The sequence below is a fragment of the Hemitrygon akajei genome, chromosome 5 (assembly GCF_048418815.1).
Source record: "Hemitrygon akajei chromosome 5, sHemAka1.3, whole genome shotgun sequence".
Lineage (NCBI taxonomy): Eukaryota > Metazoa > Chordata > Chondrichthyes > Myliobatiformes > Dasyatidae > Hemitrygon > Hemitrygon akajei.
This window is the reverse complement of record NC_133128.1, coordinates 159,251,755-159,264,463: the sequence shown is the minus strand read 5'-3', so window position 1 is coordinate 159,264,463 and position 12,709 is coordinate 159,251,755. Positions and strand designations below refer to the sequence as shown.

At 37.2% G+C, this 12,709-nt stretch overlaps 1 protein-coding gene and 1 long non-coding RNA gene across 2 annotated transcripts in view; one reads left to right on the top strand and one right to left on the bottom strand.

The window, feature by feature from the left end:
• The window catches only part of pms1 (PMS1 homolog 1, mismatch repair system component), a 93,349-nt gene extending 81,381 nt beyond the window's left edge, over positions 1-11,968 (top strand). Inside the window, exons 10-13 of the mRNA XM_073046992.1 lie at positions 1,496-1,978; positions 2,656-2,786; positions 6,489-6,649; positions 9,605-11,968. Of these exons, the coding sequence (XP_072903093.1) occupies positions 1,496-1,978; positions 2,656-2,786; positions 6,489-6,649; positions 9,605-9,769 (940 nt within the window). The 3' untranslated portion in view covers positions 9,770-11,968. The remainder of the gene's footprint in view (positions 1-1,495; positions 1,979-2,655; positions 2,787-6,488; positions 6,650-9,604) is intronic.
• On the bottom strand, positions 1,830-9,060 carry LOC140728374 (uncharacterized). Its single transcript, XR_012099059.1, has 3 exons — positions 8,931-9,060; positions 8,368-8,525; positions 1,830-1,854 (listed from the first exon to the last, which is right to left on the bottom strand). It is a non-coding gene; the product is annotated as an uncharacterized lncRNA (long non-coding RNA).
• Positions 11,969-12,709: the final 741 nt, after the last annotated feature.

Here is a 12,709-nt window from a genome sequence, read left to right as displayed (position 1 = left end):
TAGTTAGCAGTATTTCCACAGACACGTTCTATCAATGGGTATATTGCACTTGGGGTGCTGTGTGCAGTTTTGGTCACCCTGTTGTAGGAAAGATCTGAGGAACATCATTTTCACATAGAGAGTGGTGAGTATATGGGATAAATGCCAGAGGAAGTGGTTGAGGCAGATACAATAGTGTTATTTAAGAGTCACTTGGATAGGTACATTGAAGGGTGAGACATGTATGGGCCAAATGCAGGAAATTGGTTGGGCAGTGAGGTTGACACAGGCTCATTGGGTAGACTGTCCTGTATCTGAGCTGTATCATTCTACAACTCTAATAGGGACATTTTATAATGTATAAGAGTGTGTGAGGGATGTAATAGCTTTAAATCCAAATGTCAGTGTTGGGAAAGAGTTTTTGTAGGTTGCTGAATACAGTTCCTTTGAGTTCTCATTCGAGAAACCATTTGAACTGCAGTGAAATTGTTGTCTCTGTGACCTCTGCTACCTGTGTGCGCATTGCATTAGTGTTCCTGATCTCAATAATTCTTCACAGGCCAATGCATCATGTGGCTCAACATAGGTGAAGAGAAATTTGAGTGAGCATCACCGCTAAGCAAAGGAGGAGAATGGCATTATTTGCCTTTAATCAGTTGGAGTATTGACTATAAAAGTAGGGGAGATATTTTACAGCTATATAAAAACTGGACTGGGTCACATTTGAGTTCTATATGCAGTTCTTGTCACCACAATATAGGAAGGATGTGGAGGCTTTGGAACAGCTGCAGAATAGGATCACCAGGATGTTGTTGGCATTGAACTTTTCAGGGAAAAGTTGGACAAGCTTGGATAGCTTTCTCTTTGGTATTGGAGACTGAGGGGGCGGCCTGATAAAAGTATATAAAATTAGGGATGGGGTAGATAGTCAGATCTTTTACCCTGGATGTAAATGTCAAATACCAGGTGGGCTGGGTGTGTTCAGTGAAATTGAGCTTTTGGTGACCCAGCTTTCTTACAAATCATTATGTGTGAAGGTACATTATTTTGCATACTAATATATGGAGGAGATATTGTTCACTATAGTGGTCCAGACTTGCTTTAATACAAGAGTTTGTTATTTTTATTTTAAGTTTGTGTATACAGATAAGAATTAATGCATATTATAAAATATTAATAACCCATAAGTAAATAAGACAGCTTGACCTTAAAGGATAAGTCCTTGCTAAATCAACTTTTAATGTTGGAATGCTAAATCTCAAAATTATTCACTGTTCATAATGATTTTGCTGGTTTTTAGAACCTACATTTAATAGAAAATGTTTAATATCTATCCTTATCTCAGTGAAAGAGGTTTGATGCCATTGATGGGGTTAGTCTTCTGCTGCTGGTCAAATCCCAGTTTGTACACTAAGCAGTGTAGCTGAGTGTACAAAAATATGTGAAATAACAAACCTGATTTAGCTCTGCATGTCTTTTAATCAGCAAGTGTTTCAATAAGACTGTATTTCTTTAGGTTCGAGCAGAAAGCAGCAAAGGACCTGAACAGATACAATGTACAGTTGAAGAAAGCCATGAACGAAAATCCTCCTCACAGTGAAGTGAAACAGCCAAAATTGGCCCAATCATCTAAAGTTACTATGATGCACAGACAAAATGCACCACTTTCAAATCAGCAAATATTGGATAAACTTTTTCAGTCACAAATCCATAACAAAACCAGTTTGGAAAATCCTTGTAAAGTGATTGATGTTCCATTTTCTTTAAGTGTTTTAAAAAAACAACTTGAGCAACTTTCCAAAAACAATGAAACAGGTGGTGAAAGACTTCATCTCATTAATTCCTTGACTTCCCCCAATGGATGGGTTGTTGCCTCTGAAAGGAAGCTGATGTTACTAAACCCTTTTCGAGTGGAGGAGGCTCTGCTGTTTAAAAGACTGATGGAGAATCATATTTTTCCAACAGAAATCCTTGATACACCAGTATCGCTAACCAGCAGGTAAAATAAATGCAATCAAAATGTATTAGGACTTAAATGTATAGATTTACACTACTTTTAAAGTTCAGCACCAGTGTAATTTTGATATTACGTCTCTGAAAATATCATGTATTTCATTTTAACAATCTAGTGTGCTCCCATTCATGTTTCAGCTCAGATGAGTGTTTATACAAAATTTTAAACATATTCTCTTGCTATTTTCCATATTATGAATGTATTAAATACAGTATATACTTTTAATTGAAACTAGTAACAGATATTTAGAACACAAACATGAGAAAATCTGCAGATGCTCGAAATCCAAAGCAATATACACAAAGTGCTGGAGGAACTCAGCAAGTCAGGCAGCATCGAGGGAAATAAGTAAACAGTTGAAGTTTTGGGCTGAGACCCTTCATCAGAACTCTGAATAAATATTTTGCACTGCATCCTAGTGTAATTTCAAATGATTAGTTTTGTATTTTTCAAGAGCTCCCTCTCCCCCCCCCCCCCCCCCCAATCAGAGCTGGTTCTTTCTAAAGATTTATTAAGGAAGAATTAAGCAGTGATGATTATGATATCTAGTGATTAAAACACTTATTAGGAAGTTTGAGGACACGTGAATTGATGTATAAGCTATCTGCTGTCATCTACGATTCATCATTGACAAGACTAACCTGTTGTTTGATTTATTTCAGCCAGCTTGGAGGACCCCAGTATGTAGATTGCCTCTATAATATGCAAAAAGAAAATTCTGCTATGAATAGGGTAATTTATCTTACAGATCCCAGACTTGTCTGTAATGGGTTCAAGGTACAACTAATCACAGGTATGTTGTAGATGAATGGTTATATTCCTTAAAGTATAGTATCCTACCAAATAAAGCAAGAAATTAAAGGAAGTTCCACTTTTATTTCCTCCAGAATTTTAAATTATGTCACAATGTGCAGTTTTATTAAGTGCTCAGAATTTTAAGTGCAGTGCACTCATTTCTAAATATACAGTTGCAGGTTTTTCAAACTTCTGGTTAATTTGAGTATTTGATTCAGAGCTTAGCTGTTGTTCAAACAATTGAAATGGATGAATTCTTAAAGTCTTTGCAGGGAGTTTACTATTTTCTCCTGGGGGCAACTTCATACATGCTTCGAGCTTACTATTCTTATTTTTTTTCTCTACTCTTTTTTATTGATTTAGTTTACTGGTACCTAATTACAAATGGCCTGGGGCATCTCTTGAGTTACTTGTAAATTATATTTACACTCTTTCCAGATCCATTAATATTGAGCCAAAGCATTCCATACACAATTCCTCTCAATGATGGCAAGGGTGGGATTCTTTATCGGGTTATTTTTCACTATAACCCTCAGTCCTTTGTGTATTTTCCACCAGCTGGTGAAACGAGAAGGTTACTTCAGCCTATTAAACTATATTTAAGCCATATGGTGTAAAATGAGCTTTGAGGTGTAAAGGCACCCGCTGTCATGACCTCCTTGCTGCTAAATGCAGTTTTTGGGTCACCAGCAATCTATACTTTACATAATCATCCATAAAACATACAAAATGTGTCAGAGATAAGGCGTTCCACCCAATAATAGCAATAAATTATTCTGACAGAATTGCTGTGTCAGTAACTGGTCAGTGCAAGAAAGAGCATGAGGGTTTTTGCAGGCACACCTTCCTCACATGGAAAAAATTTTAGGGGTCTAACCTTTGCAGCAGATTTCCAGTGACAGCACATCAAACCAATGCAGTGCACCTGGGGGGGAGAAGTTGAATTTTGGCCTTTGGCACAAGCACAAACATATCCATTGACAGAACTGCATTGCATTAATCTCCCATTAACAAACGCTGAAAGATTCAGTTTTCCCAACTTATGAAATTCATAACAGTGTGTTTAAGATTTTTGCAAAAACATCTTTAGCAATTGTTGTTTACTGAAAAACTTTGAAACTAATATTTTAAATGAATACAGCAATGGATACCTGATCTGGTATGCACAAGTCACCAGAAGACAGTACCAAGGATTCCATTAGTGTAATACAGACAATTTCTTCTCCATGATAAGATGTAACACTATCCCCGTCCTCAGGAGAAGCTATAGATCATCAGTAGTATAATTTCTTTATCATCACCTTTTTGTGTATTTAATTCAGTCAATTAAATCTCAGTTGGGAGTTAAAACAACTTAGATTTTTTTTCTTATAAAAATGCCAATTAGCAGCTGTAGATCTGAGATTCTGCTGGAAATCTTGAGCAACACACACAAAATACTGGAGGAACTCAGCAGGTCAGGCAGCACGTATGAAGAGAAATGAAGGGCCGACACCCTTCAGCAGGACTGGAAAGAAGGGGGAAGGGAGGAGCAGAAGCTGACAGGAAATAGATGAGTCCAGGTGAGAGGTGGAAGGGAGGTGGGTTGAAGGGGTTGATGAAAAGGAATGATGTGGGAAGCTGGCAGGTGATAGGTGGAAGAAGCAAGGAGCTGAAGAAGGAAGAATGTGATAGGAGAGGATTATAAAGGCTTTCTCTGCCATAGGAGTTAAACTGGGCATACTGGAGGCTGTGGTAGAACAAATGACCCTCTGAAAAATCCTGGCAATTCTGGACAATGTTTCTCACCCCTCTGCATGCCACCTTGGCTGAACAGAGAGGCACTTAAAGTAATAGACTAAGATGACTGTGCTGCTCCAAAGAGCGCTATATGAGATCGTTCTTACCCTCAACCATCAGGCTTATAATGAGTCAACCTATAGCCGGGGAAGTGATCTAGTAATCTTTGACTTGTAAATCTTGTACATCTTATTTTAAGGTAACTTATTTTTATTCTTTCTTACTTCTTTTCTAATATTTGTATATTTGTGTACTTGTTATGCTGTTGTGACACTGCAGTTTCCTTCGGGATCAATAAACCATCCATATCTACCTAGTAGATCATGGAACAAATGAAAGGAGATAAGGAACCACAGAGTGATGCTGGGCAGTCATGAGGAGGCCACAGGAATGAGGAATTTCTCATTCCTCATCACCTTCCTCACCCTTTCCCCTACTCCTCCCTCACCTTCATGACTTAACCATCACCTATATTCTGGTCCACACCTCCTCCTCTTTATTCCATGGTCTACAGTCCTCTCTTAACAGATTCCTTTTTTAGCCCTTTATTTCTTCTACCTACCACATCCTAGCTTCTCATAACATGCTCTTTCATTCCACATTCACTTAGACTCACCTATTACCTGCCCTCTCGTGCTCTTCCCTCTCCTCCCTTTTTATTCTGGCTCCTGGCCCCATTCCTTTCCAGTCCTGATGAAGGGTCTAGGCCAAAACACTGATTGTTCATTCCCTCCATAGATGCTCCCTGACCTGCTCAATTTCTCCAGCATTTATTATGTGTCACTTAACTGCTATAATGCTCTTAATTTTGATTAATCTTGAATAAATCCAGTGGTAGGGATGGAAGAGACACTTCAGTGTGCCTCCTGCTGCATTAAAAAGGAATGTTGCTAACTCTATTCATTGGCAATAACTACAGAGTGGACTGCACCATCTCTCTTTTTACTCCAGGGGGTTATTAGTGAAAAGGAAAGAATGTGGGGAAGTGATGGAACTTAATTATTACCTGAATTATGAAGATGTGGTGTTTCTGTTTTTAAAAAAAAAGAAACAAGTATAGCTGATTCCATTATATAAATTGTAGCCATGAGTTAAATTATTAATCCCTGATGTTTGAAAAATAGAATTTTTTTAAACAAGTGTTTTGCTTTTACTATGAAACACTGAAGCCCAACAGAAGTCTCTCTGTAGTAGAAAAAAAACAGAGAAAAAAACTGGAATAAAAAGCTGCTGACTGGGTTATAAATCTTACTAATGGGAGTAGATTCTCAGCGGATGGAACAGGAGAATATTTCCACTTGAGACTCTTTAAAACAGAATGGTTATTTCCAAGAAAGGTCACCAAGTGAAGATTTATTTTCCTCTTGCTGAGATGATAGTTTTTAAGTGTCCCTGCTAGGAAGATCTTCTAACATATATGTGCAATTCAGCAATACGTCACTCACACATTCCACTGGGGCTTGCTCCTTGTGCAGGGTGATGCAGGCACTGACCCTGGATGAAATTTGTTATTAAACATATTTGACAACTGATTCCTTTTCTTGGGGAAAGACACGCTGCCTTGTTTAAATCTGCTTAATATGGCCATCCCCGAGAGGTTGCCAAATGTCACTCAGGCCATGTGGGAATTGTTAACACAAGGAGCAAGTCAGAGCCTGAGGCAACTTTTGATAAACCTTGCAAAGGTTTGCAGCTGTAGTTAACTTAAGCTGAAATAGCTATAGCACTTCAATTTCAAAACATAACTCATTTATACTTGTCACTTCATTGTGGTACAGCAGGAAAGTTTCTAAGTTAGCAACTATATTTAACTTTTAAATCACTAAACCAAATAAAACCAATATTAACAGAATTTAAGAATTATATGTGCTGCATAAAATAATGTCAAATCTACAACATAACTTTCTTTCTTCATGATTAGGTAACTCAACAGGAGAGCATCATTTGGAAATTCAAGAAATGACTCAGTGTTTACCTTTCTACGGTATATCAGATTTACAAGAGATTCTGATTGCAATTTTAAATAAAAATGCTCAGCATGTGCACCAATGCAGACCTTTAAAGATTGTAAATTATTTGGAGGTAAGACACTTATGGAAAGTACCCCAAAAATTAATACATCAAGTTAGCAGGTGATTCTATTGGAGGTCTAAATATTTTAGGAATGAAAAAGATAAAAGTGTCATTAAGGTAGCTTTCCTTGTTTGATTTACTTCAGTGGTCAGTGGTAAAATTAATTAATTGGGACTTTACAATATTAGCAAATATTATGTTTCACTTTTTAATATTAATTATTGTATGTATGTTGTTCTTTATCCAAGACTGGGGGAAGGGGCATTGATATGCTCCTTGCAATGGTGCTCTGTAACTTGACAGCTTGGGAATGCTTGTAAGCGATGGAATGTCTTCCTCACTCTATTTTTGCTTCCTTCCTCAGAGGAAATTCATTCCCTCTACTCTGCTGTTGATAGCTCCGTGAAATTAAGCAATATAGGGAATTGTGGGTACAAGTCTAACCACAATAATATTATGGTACATTCACGAAGATACTCCTTTGTTTCTTAAAAAAAAAGGACTTAAAGTTTTCAGTACCTTAAAGCCATCTTAAGCAACAGGCCTCATTCCCCAGCCATTAGTTTCAAGCAATTGCATCTAAACTGGTTTGAAATTGGGATATGACAGCATAAATTCACAAATTTATAGAAGGGTCATTGAGGAGGGAAAAAAGAGGATTTTTAAAAATCATCGAAGATTGATGAAGGTCTGGAATTTGCTATATGAATGAATGGTAGAGGCAGGAGACCTACTAATGTTTGGGAAAGAAAGAAATGAGCACTCAGAGCACAGGGTGTAGACAATGAGAAGGGCAGTGGGAGGAGCCTAAAGAGCACATTTTGGCAAGATGGTCATAATGGACTGATGGCCTCTATTCTGTACTGTAGACGTATGAGATTAATTGAGGTGAAATAATAGGCAGGGGTGTTGGGGATACTTGATAGAATTAGTCTGATGTAAATTATTTCTATTAACGCTGTAGTGGTTATTTGGAATTGGTACAAAAATCACAAAGTTTTTATAGTGCCTTTTAGAAGGAAAGTATTTCTTCTGCTCCCTTTCGTAGGCTGCACCTAAAGAAAGGCGGTGATGTTTTTTCCTGGTTGTAAATTGGCATCATAATATCTGCTTTAGGTTTGCTTCTCAAAGTTAAACTCATTTGAAGGCAGCTGGTAACCAGGCCAGCTGTAGCTAGGGTCACCAAGCTTCAATGCAGCCTTGACTGTATTCTTTAAAAGAACAGGCAGCAGCTCACAGCCTATACAAGCTATACCATTGTCCAGATATGAGACTTCTCATCTCTTCAGCTGTTACTTCTTCACTTCTTTTTCCTAAAATAAACAAAAAATGCAGGAAATCCTCAACAGGTTAGGAAGCATATTTGAAGAAAGCAACAAAGTCAATATTTCAGTCATAATCAAAGGAAAGGTCAATGTAACTGTTTCAGTCTCCAAAGATGCTGACTGACCTGCTGGGGATTTCCATTGTTTTTTTTATATATTAATTCAAACTTCTATTTTGTTTCTGGATCTCCTTTCCTCATCCTCCATTCCAGTTCTACCACAAGATGGTTTACTTTATGGATGTGTAAAGAGCTAAAGATGGCAATTAGTGCACACTGTTATTTTGTTTAAACCTTGCCTTTGTGTGAAAGATAACTGAAGGTTTGACCCTTGGTCTCTGCCAAATCGGCTAATCTCAGCCAGTACATTAGCTGTCAGCCTGTGAAAGGGCAAAGTTCCTACCTCCTTCCACTCATTAGCATTTGCTGAAATGGGAGCCGGTGTTGATGGATGTCAAGTTGCAACTGGATCAGGTTGGGTGAGGCTCTTTGGATATTGATATTCATAATCCAGGTTCATATGAGAAATGGTCACTTGGCTGATGTAGCAGAATGTTATCTCTGAAAAATAGGGACAGGAGTAAAAATTGGGAAGAGAAGGAAGAAAAAGTAACTTCAGGTGAGATAAACCACAGCTAACTCACTCAATAGAAAGTGCACACTGAATCTGGGGAATAAATACACATGCACTGCTGGTGAATATCATCACCTGTTCAGCTGTGTGCAAGTTTTAATTTGCCTTCAGGAATCTGAATAAGGCAGAGTTATGGTTTGATGATTTAAAACATCCCCCTACACTAAATAAAACCTCCAATCACAGTCAGAATCCCACTAATTCATTGTTGATTTTCTTAGATGTCAACATAAAGTGCAATTTGTTTTACTATACTACCTTTCTATTATAGAAAGCAGCTTTAAAATTTCAAGCCTTTAATACTTATCCTTCAGTTCTCATATGCAGCTTACCAGACCTTTTATGAAGGTACTCATGCTTTCAAAACTAGGGTCAGTTTCAGGAATGCCTGGTTTGTCCACTTGTGCTCTTGACCTTTGTCCTTTGCCCCTTCATTTCTGCCAGTTACAGGGCCAGAACCTAAGGGCAAAGAGCAGAGTCCAGTGACATGTATACACAGCCATTTGTTCAACGTATTTTCATAATAGATAAAGCAAAGAAATAACTGTCCTGAGTACACCATCAGACTAGGGAAGCACAAATACATTATTTCCTGACGATGCTGGAGCACCTTAACTGTTTAAGCAAAGTAGCTCACAGATTGTTAATCTCACAATTTATCTTAATAATGGGTTTGTCATAGGGTAGTTAGGTATATATTTAATATCAGTGATTCCCTGATATAGTGACTACCTGAACTGTTCTTTGGCATTACTAACTGCATAGTACTACTGTAGTTTGAAGCTACCCATAGTGAAGAATATTCAGTGGGAGAATTCATAAACCTATTTGCACAATTCCTACTCTAGTACCTCATGTGGGGGGCCTGTAAACTGGGAAAGAAATAGATGGGGTGAAATTATTATATGTTGCAAAATGCAACCCGGTATGTAATGTATCTGAGAGCACATTATTACAATTTTGCTTAAATATTTATTCAAGTATATTGATGCATTTTCTCCTGAAGGGAGAGGCTGTTCGCCTGGCTCGACAGTTGCCGCTCAGATTTTCAAGGGAAGACATAGAAGATACATTGTTAAGAATGCAGCAACAACTGGGAAAAGACTGTAGCAGTTGCATTCATGGTCGTCCATTTTTGCATCATTTAGCAAGCATTCCAGAAATGAACTGACCAGACATAACATTTAGCATTATGCAACACAATTGTTGCAACTGAGAATAAAATAAGGACATGCAGCAATAATAATTTTCCAGTCCAAGCAAAAAAAATTATGGAAACATATGATCCTGATGTCTTGAATCTGAATTCTTGAATTCAATAAATACTGTGAATATTCCATTTTCTAAAAACAACTAGTTTCAGGAAAAGATGAATTCTGTCTGAAATTGTACTGTTTTCTGAACATGGTACTCTGTGGTAAAATACAACACATATATCTGATAGAATGCCCTACTCTTAAAGCATATTTCCAGAATGTTGTTTGAACTATGGAACATAAGATAATTAAGTAAGCAGTATCAGCAGATCCATATTTCAATCCTTGTGTCTTTGCTTTCTCACAGTCAATAAAAGTTGAAGAATTTATCCCTTCTTTCTTCCTTCTCATTTTACCTTGCTCAATGGAAAAAATGAACACCCCCATCTTTTCCTGAATCACATTGCTCCAAATGAGCAACTGATTTAAGAACAAGAGTGTCCTGGACCAGTTTGCTTGTCTGTCACTCTTCAACACGTGAGAAGTCGGTGAGCAAGCTGAGATCAGAAATTCAATAATAGAGAATTTTTAGCCTGCCTAGACTATGGATTATTAAAAGAGAAGAAATGTTGTATTTTGCACATTTATAAATAAAATATTATTTCTACTGTTTAAAAAATCTGAATAATTTTAATCAATAATTGAGACCTTTGTTAAAAGTATATATTATTTCCTTGATTGCATGAATACAGAACAGAAGGGGGATCTTTGTTTTGTTATATTCTAGTCTATTTTTCAAGTTCCTTCTTAATAGATGTTTGTAACTGAAATGTTTTATTATTACATCCGAAGCCAAAGCAGAAGGGGAAAAAAACTTCAGCAGGTTGGGCAGTATCTCTGGAGACAGAAATTAGATTTTGTTGTAGGTTTTAATGAGTGGTCATTGAACTCCACCATTAACCCAGTTACAAGCTGACCCTTCCCAGCATTTTTCATTTCTATTTCTAATGTCCATGTTGTTTTGGATTTTACCCTTATCCCTGAAATAATTACTTTGGTACCTATTTGATGCAGCTTCATGACTTAGCTTAAGGAATGCACCCTGCTACAAATGCAACATGCATTGTATCCTCCCAAATAAAGCAGAAAATTCATTGTTAATACATTTGCGTTATAAGGGAAATGTTCTGTCACAAGCAATGAAGGTTCTATTAAGATCTGTCCATCATAATTTACATAATTTTGATAATACCTCAGCAGCACCCAGTGTTTGTGGTTCTTGACATCCCTCTTAAGTGAACCACTGCAAAATGCCATAAGATAATGGAGCAGAATTAGGCCATTTGACCCATTGAGCCTGCTGCACAATTTCATCATGGCTGATCAATCAGCCCCAATCTCCTGCCTTTTCCCCATATCCCTTCCTGGCCTGATTAACCAATAATCCATCGACCTCTGCCTTAAATATACCCAATCATTTGGTCTCCACAGCAGCCCGTGACAACGAATTCCAGAGATTCACTCTTTTCTGGCTAAAGAAATTCCTCCTCGTCTCCGTTCTAAAAGGACACTCTATTTTGAGGCTGTGTCCACTAGTCGTAGACACTCCCACCATAGGAAACATCCTCTCTACATCCATTCTATTGAGGCCTTTCAATATTCGATAGGCTTTAATGAAGTCACCCCTCATTCCTCTGAATTCCAGCGAGTACAGGCCTAGAGCCATCAAATGTTCTTCATATGACAAACCTTTCAGTCCTAGAATCATTTTCATGAACCCTCTCCAATGTCAGCACTTCCTTTCTTGGATAAGAGGCCAAAAACTGCTCATTACATCCTTGCTTTTATATTGTATTGTCCCCTCAAAATGAATGATAAAGTTTGTCAAAAACACAAATGTTTTAAGAGAGGAGACATCATTATTACAGGTGCTCCTATTTCATTTTGTGTCATCTACATTCTTGGAGGTAATAAATTTACATATTTCTGAATATGTATTTGATACTTCTAAGGACTATTCAGAACTAAAATTGGATATATTGTCTTCCCCAAGTCTTTCACATAAAATTGTGCATTTATACCTGTATGACTGGAATGTGCCATTTTGGCAAATGAGCTATAACCTTCAAACTTGTATTTCTTTTTTACTACTTGCATTAAATGATTATACTTTTCATTGGTCACATCATTTTACACCTTGGATCATTGGTATTCCGCAACTGATGGCTTAACCAAGGTTCTCTGCACTAATCTACATTTCTAAATACTTTGTTTTTTTTGTTTTCCATTTCATGTATTTAAATATCTAGTATACAATTTCATGACTTTCTATAATTGATCAAGCTTAATCCTAATTGTATGTCCATTTGGTCCAAACTACAATGTCCAATTATAACCATGATTGCAATTTCTAATCCTTAAAAAAAAATCTGACATAGTATGAACCTTTCTTTGAACTATACGCAGCACAAAAAAATTCTACCTGCAAAGTGAAACGTGCTGTTTGTAATCTCAGCATTTTATTTGAAACAGAGCTTCTCATATTGTCCTCTTCTCACTGAAATTGCCTGTTTTCCTCCCCTCAGTCACATCATCTCCCACAACCATTCCACATAAACTGTCAGCCATTCTTTTGTCATCTCTAAATTGGCTACTGAGATAATCTGTGAGGGGGATAATAATAGAGTTAAAGGAGATATAAACTGGCTGGTGCATAGTGCATAGAATTTAATTTCAAGGACATCAAAGAGTTTTATCAATATGTTCCAGATGAGGCATTTTAAATAACTAAATAAAATGGAGAAGCTAGGATTTAAAGAGCAAACACGAGAAAATCTGCAGATGCTGGAAATTCAAACAACAACACACACAAAATGCTGGTGGAACACAGCAGGCCAGGCAGCATCTATAGGGAG